This window comes from Siniperca chuatsi, linkage group LG21 (assembly GCF_020085105.1).
Source record: "Siniperca chuatsi isolate FFG_IHB_CAS linkage group LG21, ASM2008510v1, whole genome shotgun sequence".
NCBI lineage: Eukaryota > Metazoa > Chordata > Actinopteri > Centrarchiformes > Sinipercidae > Siniperca > Siniperca chuatsi.
The window spans coordinates 720,001-733,762 of NC_058062.1; the positions used below are offsets into that span (position 1 = coordinate 720,001).

Here is a 13,762-nt window from a genome sequence, read left to right on the forward strand (position 1 = left end):
AAAATGAATGACGGCAGAAAGAAATCAAAAGAAATCTTATTTAAACTAATGTGGTCACTAAGTTCCAGACACCAGAGAGATTTAAACTATATCTATAAAACAACCTGTTACTGTTTGTATAATGATTGTCAGTCTACTGTTAGTACATAAGTTACTTTATAAGCAGACTACAGTTTAGTACTAACAGGAAGTGATGTCTGCATCGGTGTGTAGTCTGAAACTGGGACACAGCTCCGCCTGCTGGCTCCTCATTGGTTGGTGGTTATGCTCAGGTTTTGAGGCAGCTGACCAATCAGAGAGCAGAGAGTTCAGTTGGTTATGAGCCTCCAGTTTGGCCTACTTCTCCTCCTGTGACTCACCCTTTTCTGCCTCCACCTCTCGGTGTGAAAACCTCCCAAAGACACGGAGAATATATTAAATAATTATTATTATTATTTCTTCAGTAAAACTCCAGACACGATCTTTCTGTTTCATCGCGTTTCCTCTGAATATAAACTGAATCTCTTGGTGTGTTTGGACTGTTTTAGACTGAGTTCAAAGAATCAGTGAAAAAGAGAAAGAAGTTTGGTGCAGGAGGTGGTTGATCATTTAACTCGTGTGGTGTTACTAACTAACTAAAACTGTTAATAACAATAAATATGAATAGTTGTATTTTTTAAATCGGGGATCCAAACATTAGATACAGATTGATTTTAATGCACAAGTAATAAACAAGTCAATTTAAAAAAAAATCTGTTTATTTCTTATTATTGTTTAAATCAAGTTTTGAAATATACTTTTCCTATTTTATGTTTTATTTTGTTTTGTTGTCTTTTGTTTCCTCTGTTTTGTTCTTATTGGATTTAGTTTTATTAATGTTTTTAAATAACCTTTTTTTTTTGTCCTTTTGCATTGTACAGTATTGTACGGAGGACGAAAAGCAACAACATCTAATTCCAATAACAAATTACTTCGTGAAGTCAAATGAAAGAAAAACGACTCTGATGTGTATTTATATATATATTTAATGTCTTCACAACATAAAACACATTAAAATACAAACATCAGAATATCTCATGTCCATTAGATTCATTTCACACTCAACAGTTTCAAACCTTGTACATACAGTTTGTGCTCCACGCACTTTTATACAGTCAGTATTTGCACAGGCATATATTCATGTTAACAAAAAATATAGATGTATAATATATCTTTGTGTGTCGAACACAGTTCTTCAAACAGTTCAAGCATAACTGGATATTTGTATATTTACAGTTTTTATACAGAAGATCTGTTTGAGGCTTCTCGCAGCAGCTCGCTGTAACGCCTGATTTTCTGATTTGTACGTAAACGCATCGCCCCTCCTCCTGCGCCTCATTGGTCAGCGGAGCTGTCCGTCACTGCTGTTCCTTCGTACTGTTGGCTGGTGTTGGCGAACAGACGTTCCTGCTTGAACGCTGAAAGTACGAGGATGAAGTTAAGATGAAGTTATTGATCCACACCAGAAGTCAGTGTGGTGCTTGGAAGTTCTGGATGTCCCCTTTTTCTCCTGGAAAAAGTTACTGGAAGAGTTCGACATTTTAATAAATCCTCTTGTTCTCGTTTGTTGTTTGTTTAGCCTAGCTTAGCACAAAGACTGAAAGCGGGGGAAACTGTTAGCCTAGCTCCACCTTCCAGCAACTCAAAGTCTGTCTGATTTACATGTTGTATGTTGTTAGCTAACAAGCTCGTCACCATCCTCAGCAGGTTTAGTTCAGACAGAGCTCAGAGCTGACCTTAAAAACCCTTCATCCACGCACAGATCGCATTAAAGAGGGTTAGTTGGTTTTTAAGGGGTTAAAAAAAAACCTTTGGATGTACCAAATAGCATTAAATTAATTTATAGTGCCTTTAATTTTACATTTAAGCTTAAAATTCAGTTAAAAACTTCTTAAGCTGTACAAAATATATTACAACCCATTACACACATTACCATCTTATAATCACTTATTTATTAAAATATGTTAATTTCGTTATTATTAATGAGTAAATAGTTTTATAAGGTAAAAAAAATAAAGTCTTCACTTTGATAGTGATAAAGTCAACAACTAGCTCCAATGCTAACTGCTGCTAAAACCACAATGTCACCTGTTCAACATACAACATGTGACTCAAACAGACTTTTGGTTGTTGGAAGGTGGATTGTTTCTGTTTTGACGGAGCTAGGCTAACAGTTTCCCCCTGCTTCCAGTCTTTGTGCTAAGCTAGGCTAATCACTCTGTACTGTATTCACAGAGATTAAACTACTAATGATCATCTCTGGGTAAAAACGCTAACAGGCATTCTTAAAACGTCGGACTGTTCCTTTAAGTCGGCCATCGGGATGAAAGATGCAGACTCTTATTTTGGCGGTGTGCTGAACAGTTCTGGTGATGACATCATCGCCGTGTCAGGTGTTGGCCGAGTGGCTCGATAACATCATCAGCACGTTGGGACGGTGATGTAATGAGCTGGCGTCATGGCGATGGAGAGCACCACAATATCATATTTATTATCACCAGCGACCGCAGGAAGTGACGCTGACCTGAGTCTGAGCGGAGAGCGCAGTTACATCATCAGTGACATCATCAGTGAGGTCATCAGGCGTCAATGCGGAAGGACAGCAGCTTCTCAGAGTGCATGTTGTTGAGCGTTCGCAGGTCGGGCAGCTTCAGCAGCAGTTTGGTGAAGCGCGGCGAGTCCACGTTGTGATGGTTGTTGCCGGGGGCGACGGCCAGCTTGCTGACCAGTGAGCGCAGAGCTCTGATCAGGTTCTCCTGCAGCTGCTCCACCGACGCCACGTTCTCGATACCGGACCGGTCTGAGGAGGAGGAGGAGAAGAAGAAGAACATGAGGAAGAGTGTTCAGAACGTGTCATTGAGCGATATCAGTTCCTGAAAACTGTCCAATAGAGATGAAGTTCAAAAATCGCAGAATATTAGCGTCTAACATGTAGAGTTCGGTGTCGTCCCTCATTCGTCCAGGAGTGTTCTATCGTAGAAAAGGTTTCAGTCGTAGTCGTCTGGACGCTGTTTTCAGAATCAAGACGTTTCGGCTCCCATCCGGAAGTCATTCTCAATTGTGAAAATGGTCTGAGAACTCAGAAATGTAAGCTACTCTGTGTTGCTTAAGCCCCGCCCTCAGGAAGGAGTCTACCTGAGTATCTGTTGATTAGCTAGTTTCACCTGAAACTGACCTAATTGTTTCCATGATGGCCAGTAATCAGTAATCAGGCCTATTGTTTTCTGGCTGCACCTCCCTCATCACTGTTAAGTACCTGATTAGCATGTGATCGGCTTGACCACGGTGTTAACACACTGTGGTAAACTTTGGGCAGGTTGAATCTCAGGCCACCATTTCTGTTCAAAGAGGGGTTTTCTTTTTTCACAAAAATGGCTTCTTTGACTCCTCTTTCAAACCAACTCTTCTCTCTACTTAGACTCTTCACCTCGCTGTCTTCAAATGTGCGGTTTGTAGCTTTCAGATGCAAATGCACGGCGCTCTGCAATCCTGAGTTAGCGTGTCGTCTGTGCTGATAAAGTCTTTTGTTATCAGCACAGACAACACGCTAACTCAGGATTACAGAGCGCCGTTGGTTTGAATGGGGTGTCAAGGAAGCCAAGAAAACCCCTCTTTGAACAGAAATGGTGGTCTGAGATTCAATCTGCCCAAAGTTTACCACAGTGTATTAACACCGTGGTCAAGCCGATCACATGCTAATCAGGTACTTAACAGTGATGAGGGAGGTGCAGCCAGAAAACAATAGGCCTGATTACTGATTATTGAGCCATCTTGGAAACAATTAGGTCAGTTTCAGGTGAAACTAGCTAATCAACAGATACTCAGGTAGACTCCTTCCTGAGGGCGGGGCTTATGCAACACAGAGTAGCTTAAATTTCTGAGTTCCCGTCCCATTTTTTCACAATTGAGAACGACTTCCGGATGGGAGCCGAAACGTCTTGATTCTGAAAACAGCGTCCAGACGACTACGACTGAAACCTTTTCTACGATATAACATGTAGAGTTACTGATTCATTGATCTGGGACTGTTTCAGAAGATTTGGTTGGACACATTTGAGAAACTGAGACTGAAACCAAGTTCTGTTGATGGTGAATCTGCCACAGTTCTCTCTGTAAATATGTGATAAAGCAGAAATAATGACAGGTTAGCAACAGTAACTAAGGGAGGCGGGGCCTAACGACCTGACAACTCGGATGATGAAGGAGCATTTTGACCGACACCCCCGTCATCCCTCCGTCCTCACCTGCAGACACCAGCACCACGGCGGTGAACAGTCCCAGCTCCTGGGCGTTCAGCTCCAGTGCGGCCAGTTTGAGGCTGAAGTCAAACATGGCTCCCAGCAGCTCGCTCATCCCCATCGCCCTCAGCTCCTCCAGGCTGTAGGTGGCGCCAGAGATGAAGGTCACCGTCTGTTCCTTCATGTTGAACAGGGATGCAAAGCGCACCATCAGCACCTGAGAGGAGACAGACGATGTTGGAGTCAGTAAGCTGCAGTTCCTCTAAAGGCCACTAGCTGCAGAAAACATGGAAACATCCAGCTTCTCTCTACGGATATAAAGTCAGCACATTTATTGTCGACAAAATCAGGTCGCCATTTTGGGAAATCTGCTTATTCTGTTTCTTGTTGAGAGTTTAGCTGGTTAGCTTAGCATAAATATCGGAAACGGGGAAACAGCCTACCAGCAGCTCTAAAGCTCCCTGACGAACACCTTATATCTTCCACCTGTACACAAACCAAAGCCGCAAGCGACTTCCTGAGGTCTCCGCCGCTTGACGACAAGATTTCATTACCTTTGGACAGAACCGGGCTAGCTGTTTCCCCTAGTCTTTATGCTAAGCTAATCTGAACACCTAACTCTCAGCAAGAAAAAGACCTGACTAAATATTGAACTATTCCTTCAACAGTAAAAGAGAGAACACCCATCACGACTATTTTAGTTTAGCGTCTCTCGCTCTCAGGTTACAGCGCGTCATACTGCTCCGCGCCCTTGAATTAAGTTTGTTTTACTAACTGACTAAAGGTGTGGCGAGCATTAGCATGACGCTACATCCGGCGTACCTCGAAGGTGCCGGCCTTGAGCAGGGTGACCTGGTCATTCTGGGACAGAGAACTGAATCCTGGGATGTGTTTGGCGAACTCCACCACCTCCCTGACGGCGGGGGTGAAGGACAGGGAGAAGTCCTCCCAGATCTCCTGAGGGGTCTTAGAGGGGTCGGCCTGAGGCTGCATGTTCATTGGACAGGCCTGGAGAAGAGAGGAGAGGTCGATCAAACTGTCAATCAGTTCACCGTTTGCTAAACCCCTCCCCCCTGAACATCAACCGTCCAATCACAGCTTTTGATTGGTTCTTACCAGCACTATCCCCGTGCGGTTCTTCATTGGGCAGTTCTGCCCCTGGGTCACATGATCACCGAGCCCGTCTCCTCCAATCAGGTTACTGTTATGCAGGCTCCGCCTCCCGTTGCCATGGTGATTATGCGAGACGTTGCGGCTGTTGTCCGGCGGCAGGTAGCGCCCCGTCCCCAGGTTGTTGTTATGGTGATAGATGGTGTTGAGGCCGTTGGCATGGTAACCGTTGGGGCACCGGTTGGGTCCCCAGTGCTCTGCCTCCCCGTTGTGGTGGGGGGCGTGGTTATTCTGTTGCTGCTGCTGAGGTGGCGCGTGGGGATTGGCCAGCTTGTCGTGAGCGTACAGGAAGGTCTCACGGTGAGCGCGGGCAATGGCGCTGATGGTGGAGTCCAACCCGGGGCTGGGGAAGGAGGAGGAGAGGGCGCTCTGACAGGGTGGGGGAGGCGGAGGAGAGGGTGAGGAGGAGGAGGCTGGGGCAGGAGGGGAGGGGGAGGAAGGGGCGAGTGGCAGGGCTGAAGGCTGGGGCTGGGGCGCGATGGTGACCCCTGGGCTGGGAGAGGAGGACGAAGAGGAGGAGGAGGAGGAGGAGAGGCTGGCGAGCTGGAAGTCATTCTGCAGCTGGTTGTTGACCATGTTGTTCATGGCGCTCTGCATCTCAGCCAGCATCCTCTGCTTCTCACGCTTCGGGATCCGACCGAAACGAACCGCTGTGGAGGAGGAGGAAGAGGAGGAGGAAGAGGAAGAGGAGGAGGAGGAGGAGGAGGAGGAGGAAGAGGAGGAGGAGGAGGAGATGTCCGTACAGATCAGAGCTGTATGTTAACACTGTTTCTGTCGCTTCATTCTCCTGCTGTCAGAGTGTCAGACAGGTGCACAGACAGACAGGTGAGGGCTCACCGTCTCAGCTCATGCCCACAGACAGACAGGTGCAGAAACAGACAGGTGCACAGACAGACAGGTGAGGGCTCACCGTCTCGGCTCATGCCCACAGACAGACAGGTGCACAGACAGACAGGTGAGGGCTCACCGTCTCGGCTCATGCCCACAGACAGACAGGTGCACAGACAGACAGGTGAGGGCTCACCGTCTCAGCTCATGCCCACAGACAGACAGGTGCACAGACAGACAGGTGAGGGCTCACCGTCTCAGCTCATGCCCACAGACAGACAGGTGCACAGACAGACAGGTGAGGGCTCACCGTCTCGGCTCATGCCCACAGACAGACAGGTGCAGAAACAGACAGGTGAGGGCTCACCGTTGCGGCTCATGCCCACAGACAGACAGGTGCACAGACAGACAGGTGAGGGCTCACCGTCGCGGCTCATGCCCACAGACAGACAGGTGCACAGACAGACAGGTGCACAGACAGACAGGTGAGGGCTCACCGTCGCGGCTCATGCCCACAGACAGACAGGTGCACAGACAGACAGGTGCACAGACAGACAGGTGAGGGCTCACCGTCGCGGCTCATGCCCACAGACAGGCACTTCTTGAAGCGACACTGCTGGCAGCGGTTCCTGTTGATCCTCATGATGGTGCAGCTCTCGCTCTTCAGACACTTCTTGTACTGGATGTTCTGCTGGATGCTGCGCCGGAAGAAGCCCTGCAGGACGACACGCAGACAGACAGACGGCCGGTCAGTGTTTCGCTTCACGTCAGTATTAATATCATGTGACAGAAACACAATATAAAGTATCTGCGGCGGGACTCCGTTAACCCCTCTGTCAGGTACAAGTCTGGCGTCTGATACTTCTGAACCATTTTAGTTTGTTTAAGAAAGTTTACTTTAGTTTGATTAATATTTACAGTCTGTAGCTTATAGTGTTTCTCTTCATATTTATATTGACATAAATATAATAGTCACTTACAGTTTAATACATGTGAGCATGTGATTTAAAGGAAGCTTAACCACCAAATTATTATGGCAGCTACTGAGACCTGCTAAGCTAGCTACCTTTATGCTAAGCTAGCTACCTTTAGCAGGAGTTTAGCTGCTTTCTTCTCCATTATGAACTGAATTAGCGGCTGCTTTATTTAATTATGTGGAAAACAAACTGAAGAACCAGAACGTCCCTTTTCTCAGATAATATTTATTATATAGTAAAACCGACGTCAGAAAGTCGAAGATACGTTAAGACTCCATTTAGACCGAATATGTAGGTTTAGTTTTTGCGTTTTGCCTTTTGTAGAACAAACACGTGTTCTGGTCAGTGACGAGGTCATGTGATGTAAGTGTGTGTGTGTGTGATTATCTCACCTTGCAGCCCTCACAGGCGTGAACGCCGTAATGGAAACCTGAGGCCACGTCACCACAAACCTTACACAGCAGCACCATGCCGTTCAGCTCTGACACACACACACACAGACACACACACAGTTAGTATCGAGGTGTCTACAAACACTGAACTAAAAAAAAAATACATATATATATATATATATATATATATATATATGTATATATATACACACAAGAAACTGGTTACAAATGACCTGAAGTGAACACGAAAAGAGTTTGTGAGTCTTTTAACTTCTGCGCTTGGATGAAGAATAATAATGTAATAATCCGTAACAATAATCTGTAATAATAATCAATAATAATAATCAGAAATAAGACGGTGTCGTCCCTGTGTAGTTCCTCGTCCAGCAGTGCTCCATCGTAGAAAAGGTTTCAGTCGTAGTCGTCTGGACGCTGTTTTCAGAATCAAGACGTTTCGGCTCCCATCCGGAAGTCATTCTCAATTGTGAAAAAATGGGACGGGAACTAGAAATTTAAGCTACTCTGTGTTGCATAAGCCCTGCCCTCAGGGAGGAGTCTACCTGAGTATCTGTTGACTTTATCAGCACAGACGACACGCTAACTCAGCATTGCAGAGCGCCGTGCATTCGCATCTAAAAGCTACAAACCGCACATTTGAAGACAGCGAGGTGAAGAGTCTCAGTAGAGAGAAGAGTTGGTTTGAAAGAGGAGTCAAGGAAGCCATTTTTGTGAAAAAAGAAAACCCCTCTTTGAACAGAAATGGTGGTCTGAGATTCAATCTGCCAAAGTTTACCACAGTGTATTAACACCGTGGTCAAGCCAATCACATGCTAATCAGGTACTTAACAGTGATGAGGGAGGTGCAGCCAGAAAACAATAGGCCTGATTACTGATTACTGGGCCATCATGGAAACAGTTAGGTCAGTTTCAGGTGAAACTAGCTAATCAACAGATACTCAGGTAGACTCCTCCCTGAGGGCGGGACTTATGTAACACAGAGTAGCTTAAATTTCTGAGTTCTCAGACCATTTTCACAATTGAGAATGACTTCCGGATGGGAGCCGAAACGTCTTGATTCTGAAAACAGCGTCCAGACGACTGCGACTGAAACCTTTTCTACGATAATCAATAATAATAATCAGTAATAATAATCAGTAATAATAATAATCAGTAATAATGGGTTAGCTGTCAGGGTCTTACTGGTGAGACTGGCCACAGACTTGCTGGGCGACGCTCTCAGAGAGCCTCCGTCGTCTCGGCCTCGAGGTGAACCTCCTGCTGAGGAGGAGCCGTCTTCTCCTGCAGATCCAGAACTGGAGCTGCCGCTGAGGAAGGAGGAGGAGGAGGAGGAGGAGGTGAAGCCGGGCTGAGAGTTGGAGTTCTCGCTGTACATGGAGACTGGACTGGTACGGGTCGGAGAGCCTCCACGTGAACCCACGTAGGAGATCACACCTCCTGCAGAGAGAGAGGGGGACAGGAGCAGTGACCCAGCGTGGCGGCCATGTTGGAGGCAGCTGAGGGAACAGGGAAGAAGGAAACTGCTGCTGATGAAGGCACAGTAGTGTCACATACTGGCAGCTAAGTGGAGCTGATGGTCACCGTTTTAGCTTAGCATGTTAGCATGCTAACATTAGCTAATTAGCAGTAAACACAGAGTGCAGCTGAGGCTGATGGGAGCGTCAGCAGCTCTGCAGGTGTTTGGTCAGAAACCAAAGTGTCGGACACGTTAACATGTCGACCTGATGGTGGCGCTAGATGGAAAGTCAGAGGATCAGCTGCTCGTCTTTAAACTGTAGTTCTGTTCTCTCGACCTGCAGCAGCGACTGTTTCCCCCACCTGTCACTGCTGCAGGTGACACACACTGAACACACACTGAACACACACTGAACACACACTGAACACACACTGAACACACACACACACACACACTGAACCCACACACACACACACACACTGAACACACACACACTGAACATACACACACACTCAGGTTCTGATCGTGTCGACGGTTTTTTATAATTAAGATATTTCATTGAGCAGCTTTGAGAAACAGATTCGTCGCCGTGAAGGTTTAAAATTTATATTCTGAACTGCGACCAGCTGCAACCAGCAGCTGCGTACAGCAGCTGCACAGCTGAGGACAGCTGCGAACAGCTGCACAGCTGAGAACAGCTGAGAACAGCTGAGAACAGCTGCACAGCTGAGAACAGCTGAGAACAGCTGAGAACAGCTGAGAACAGCTGCACAGCTGAGAACAGCTGCGAACAGCTGCGACCAGCTGCGAACAGCTGCACAGCTGAGGACAGCTGAGAACAGCTGCACAGCTGAGAACAGCTGAGAACAGCTGCACAGCTGCGAACAGCTGCGAACAGCTGCGACCAGCTGCGAACAGCTGCACAGCTGAGAACAGCTGAGAACAGCTGCACAGCTGAGAACAGCTGCACAGCTGAGAACAGCTGCGAACAGCTGCGACCAGCTGCGAACAGCTGCACAGCTGAGAACAGCTGAGAACAGCTGCACAGCTGAGAACAGCTGCACAGCTGAGAACAGCTGAGAACAGCTGCACAGCTGAGAACAGCTGCGAACAGCTGCGACCAGCTGCGAACAGCTGCACAGCTGAGAACAGCTGAGAACAGCTGCACAGCTGAGAACAGCTGCGAACAGCTGCGACCAGCTGAGAACAGCTGCACAGCTGAGAACAGCTGCGACCAGCTGAGAACAGCTGCACAGCTGAGAACAGCTGAGAACAGCTGAGAACAGCTGCGACCAGCTGAGAACAGCTGCACAGCTGAGAACAGCTGCACAGCTGAGAACAGCTGCACAGCTGAGAACAGCTGCACAGCTGCGACCAGCTGAGAACAGCTGCACAGCTGAGAACAGCTGCACAGCTGAGAACAGCTGCACAGCTGAGAACAGCTGCACAGCTGAGAACAGCTGAGAACAGCTGCACAGCTGAGAACAGCTGAGAACAGCTGCACAGCTGAGAACAGCTGCACAGCTGAGAACAGCTGCACAGCTGAGAACAGCTGCGAACAGCTGCACAGCTGAGAACAGCTGCGAACAGCTGCACAGCTGCACAGTTGAGAACAGCTGCACAGCGTTCGGGACGAAGAGGACGTTCCCACCGCCGGGTTCAGCACGCCGGGTCGGCTGCTCTCACAGGAAGTACCGGCGTCTGCTTCCACGGCAGCAGGCGCTGCGAGTGTAAAGTGCTGAACCATCGTCGTCAGCTGACGCAGGTTTGAGTCTCTGCGTCACATCTACTGACAGGAAGAGGAACACGGAGAAGCTGAGGAAGATCAGCGACAGAAGGACCAGAAAGGCTATTAAAGGGCCGTGAGATGAGAGGCAGGAGTCTCACAGCAGAGTGTCAGTGACGTCTGCCTCGTGCAGGGGGGGGGACTCGTGCCGTCGGCGGCCCCGCCCCCGGAGCCACGTGCCTCCTGCACACATCAGACTCTGCAACGGGACTCCAGACCGCCCACACACACACACACACACACACACACAGGCCGGGCTGGTATACTTGTGAGGACCTGAGCACTACCTCCATGGATGGATTACTGAACTCGTCCACAAGCAGACGCAGTGTCCCGCGTCTCTGTCAGTCTGGGTGTCTCCTCTTATGTTGGGGGGGGGGCGTTAACCCCAAACAGCCCAAACATTCGACTGAATGTCCTCACTCCTTAACTCTAACTGGTCCTCACAAAGATAGACATACGTGAGCAGACTGGATTCAACCCATGACGGTTTTACTGCCTTGCTCAGAGACACTGGTGTGAAATCTGATCATCCTGCACGTGATCTGTTATTGATTACCTATTAATCGTTTGGGGGGCGTGGGGGTCTGGACCCCCGGCTCCAGACGAGGGTTCGGGAGGGCGAGAAACATCCAGAGACGCCATGACGTTAATGTTAGAAGGAAAGCTGTGCCGCCGCAGGCAGCAGCTTCCTTCACGCTTCGCCATCATTCACAGCTACCAGCTGACTGCTAACGGCCAATCAGGGTCATGCAGGTGTGTAACACGGACGTTGAGAGGAAGAGGAGACCAGCTATAAGGAGGTGATGGGAAGCCATCGACACGCTGCATTCTCCGATTAGTTTTATTATTAACGATCTGTTAAAAATGATGTCTGGAGCGGTGATATTAGTCTGTACATATTAATACGTGTTGTATGAACCTGCTGTGCAGTAAAACAACAAATATTCACCATAAAAACGTGTTTTTAACGATAAAAATCTGCTTTTAGATGAAGAAGCGGCCCTGAGATCAGAGAGATCAACTTTCCTCTTGTTGATCATTCAGTTCTCTTATAATAATAATCAGATGATCGATTTCTGCTGCTTTCAGCTTCTAACAGGTGAAGAGAGGAAACAGCTGATGGACAGGAGGAGGAGGAGGAGGAGGAAGAGGAGGGTTATGTAATGAGCTCAGTCTGAGCAGCAGCCAATCACAGCGCGGAGCTCAGTGACAACAAAGCGCACATGGCGCGGTTCGCCGGTCCATGTGAGCCGGTGCACACGCGCCCTGCTGGTCCACCTGACACCGAGCGACCCAGCGACCGACCGCCGTCATCATGACCCAGTTCCTCGAAGCACAACCGGAATCACGGTGCCGGTCCCCGTGATGACACGTGTCGGACTTGAAGACACTCCTCCTCCTCGCAGCGGAGTCCGTGTCGCGTCTCTACCGTGCGGGATCTGCGTGGAGCTGCAAAACCGCTAAAACGCACTCGGTGAAGACCAGAATGAGCTGTACGCGCCGCTCAGAGCCGCTGCCGCTCTTTAACGCGCGACACCGGGTCAAAACGCACCAACAGATCTGTCGTTTACCGGCTGACTTCCGTAGATTCCCCGTTTTACTGATCCACAGCTTCCCGTTAACCGGAGTCCAACCTTCAACAGTCCGCGCGCATAATCCGACACTGACGCACCAGACGCAGGTGCGTTTTGCCGCGCGGCGTGCCGCTCACACCTGCAGCTCATCCATCAAACCTTTAAACGCCGCAAGAAAACTGAAGTTCACAGTTTCCGCTTAAACAGCGCCGCGCCGCGCGCGCACCGCATCTGGCCTCACCTGGCTTGCTTTGGGGGGAGGAAGGGGTGAGGAGGATGCGCGGGGGAGTGTTGATTACCTGTGTTGTTGTTGTTGTTTGTGTCCGCGGCAGTCGTCGTCATCCTGAGCTCCAATAGAGTCACGCACGAGAGCGTTTTTTAAAAAATCCCGGATATCTTCCGCTACGCCGACCGCATCACCACGCGGACAAAGTGCAACGGGGAGGACTAAACACCGCAGAAGAAGAAGAAGAAGCGTCCTCGTGAGATTCTACTCCATTACTCCATCTTTCTGCTCTTCCTCGGAGTGACTGTAACAGAAGTGATGACTGCCAGCCGCGAGGAGCCTGTCTTTCGCTGCACGCGCTCTGGATTTTTTTTTTTTCAAACAGAGCGCGCGCGCAGCCAGCAGGCTGGGATGTGAATGTGCGGGGGCCGTCGGGCCCGCACGCGGCAGAAAACGGGACCACGTGACCGCGCGGAGAGCCTCGTGCCCCAGTGACACACTTTCCCGCCCCTCCTCTCCTCCGTGTAGTAGATTCTTGTTTAAATCCCCGAGCACGTGGAGCAGCCCGCTGCTCTCCGACAGAGGGGGATTGTGGGAAGTGTAGGCGCGGAGGTTATCAGCGTAAAAGGAAAGAAAGGCGGGAGAGAGAGAGTTTAAATCCACACTTGAAATATGTTTTTAAAACATTATCTAGAGGTTTTTTTCCGATAGTAATACTAGATTAATTCTTCTGTCACAGATTAATTAATTACTTGATTAATTTAGCAGTTTAAAGTGCTTTGTGGTGACCAAACTAAACACTAGAAATGCAGTATAAACAGTAAAGCAATGGGAGACTAATGCACATGAAAATTATTTATAGAGAAGTATGTGTAAAATGTGATTAAAAAAATATGGAAAATATATGTAGAAAATGGCCTTTAGAATAGATAAACAAACAAATAGCCATCAAACATTTGGTATATTATTAATAACCATATAGACAAATCTTAAAATCTTATATTACAGTATTAAATGTAACGTTTGTTTAATGTAAATTATTATAACACAGTGAGGTTGTCACGTTCAGTTCAAAA

The 13,762-nt window shown here is 48.2% G+C and overlaps 1 protein-coding gene across 2 annotated transcripts; it reads right to left on the bottom strand.

Annotated features, from left to right (window-relative positions):
* Positions 1 to 986: 986 nt before the first annotated feature.
* Positions 987 to 13,258, bottom strand: nr1d1 (nuclear receptor subfamily 1, group d, member 1). 2 transcript variants are annotated; one of them, XM_044181227.1, is made up of 8 exons: positions 12,760 to 13,258; positions 8,824 to 9,078; positions 7,624 to 7,712; positions 6,825 to 6,969; positions 5,373 to 6,076; positions 5,079 to 5,264; positions 4,263 to 4,473; positions 987 to 2,818 (listed from the first exon to the last, which is right to left on the bottom strand). In XM_044181227.1, the coding sequence occupies exons 1-8, from the start codon at positions 12,800 to 12,802 to the stop codon at positions 2,598 to 2,600; spliced, it is 1,854 nt and encodes a 617-aa protein (XP_044037162.1). In that variant the 5' UTR covers positions 12,803 to 13,258; the 3' UTR covers positions 987 to 2,597. The 2 variants fall into 2 exon arrangements, with proteins under 2 accessions (XP_044037162.1, XP_044037163.1); XM_044181228.1 differs by lacking the exon at positions 12,760 to 13,258 and adding an exon at positions 12,458 to 12,745.
* Between the last annotated feature and the right edge of the window lie 504 nt (positions 13,259 to 13,762).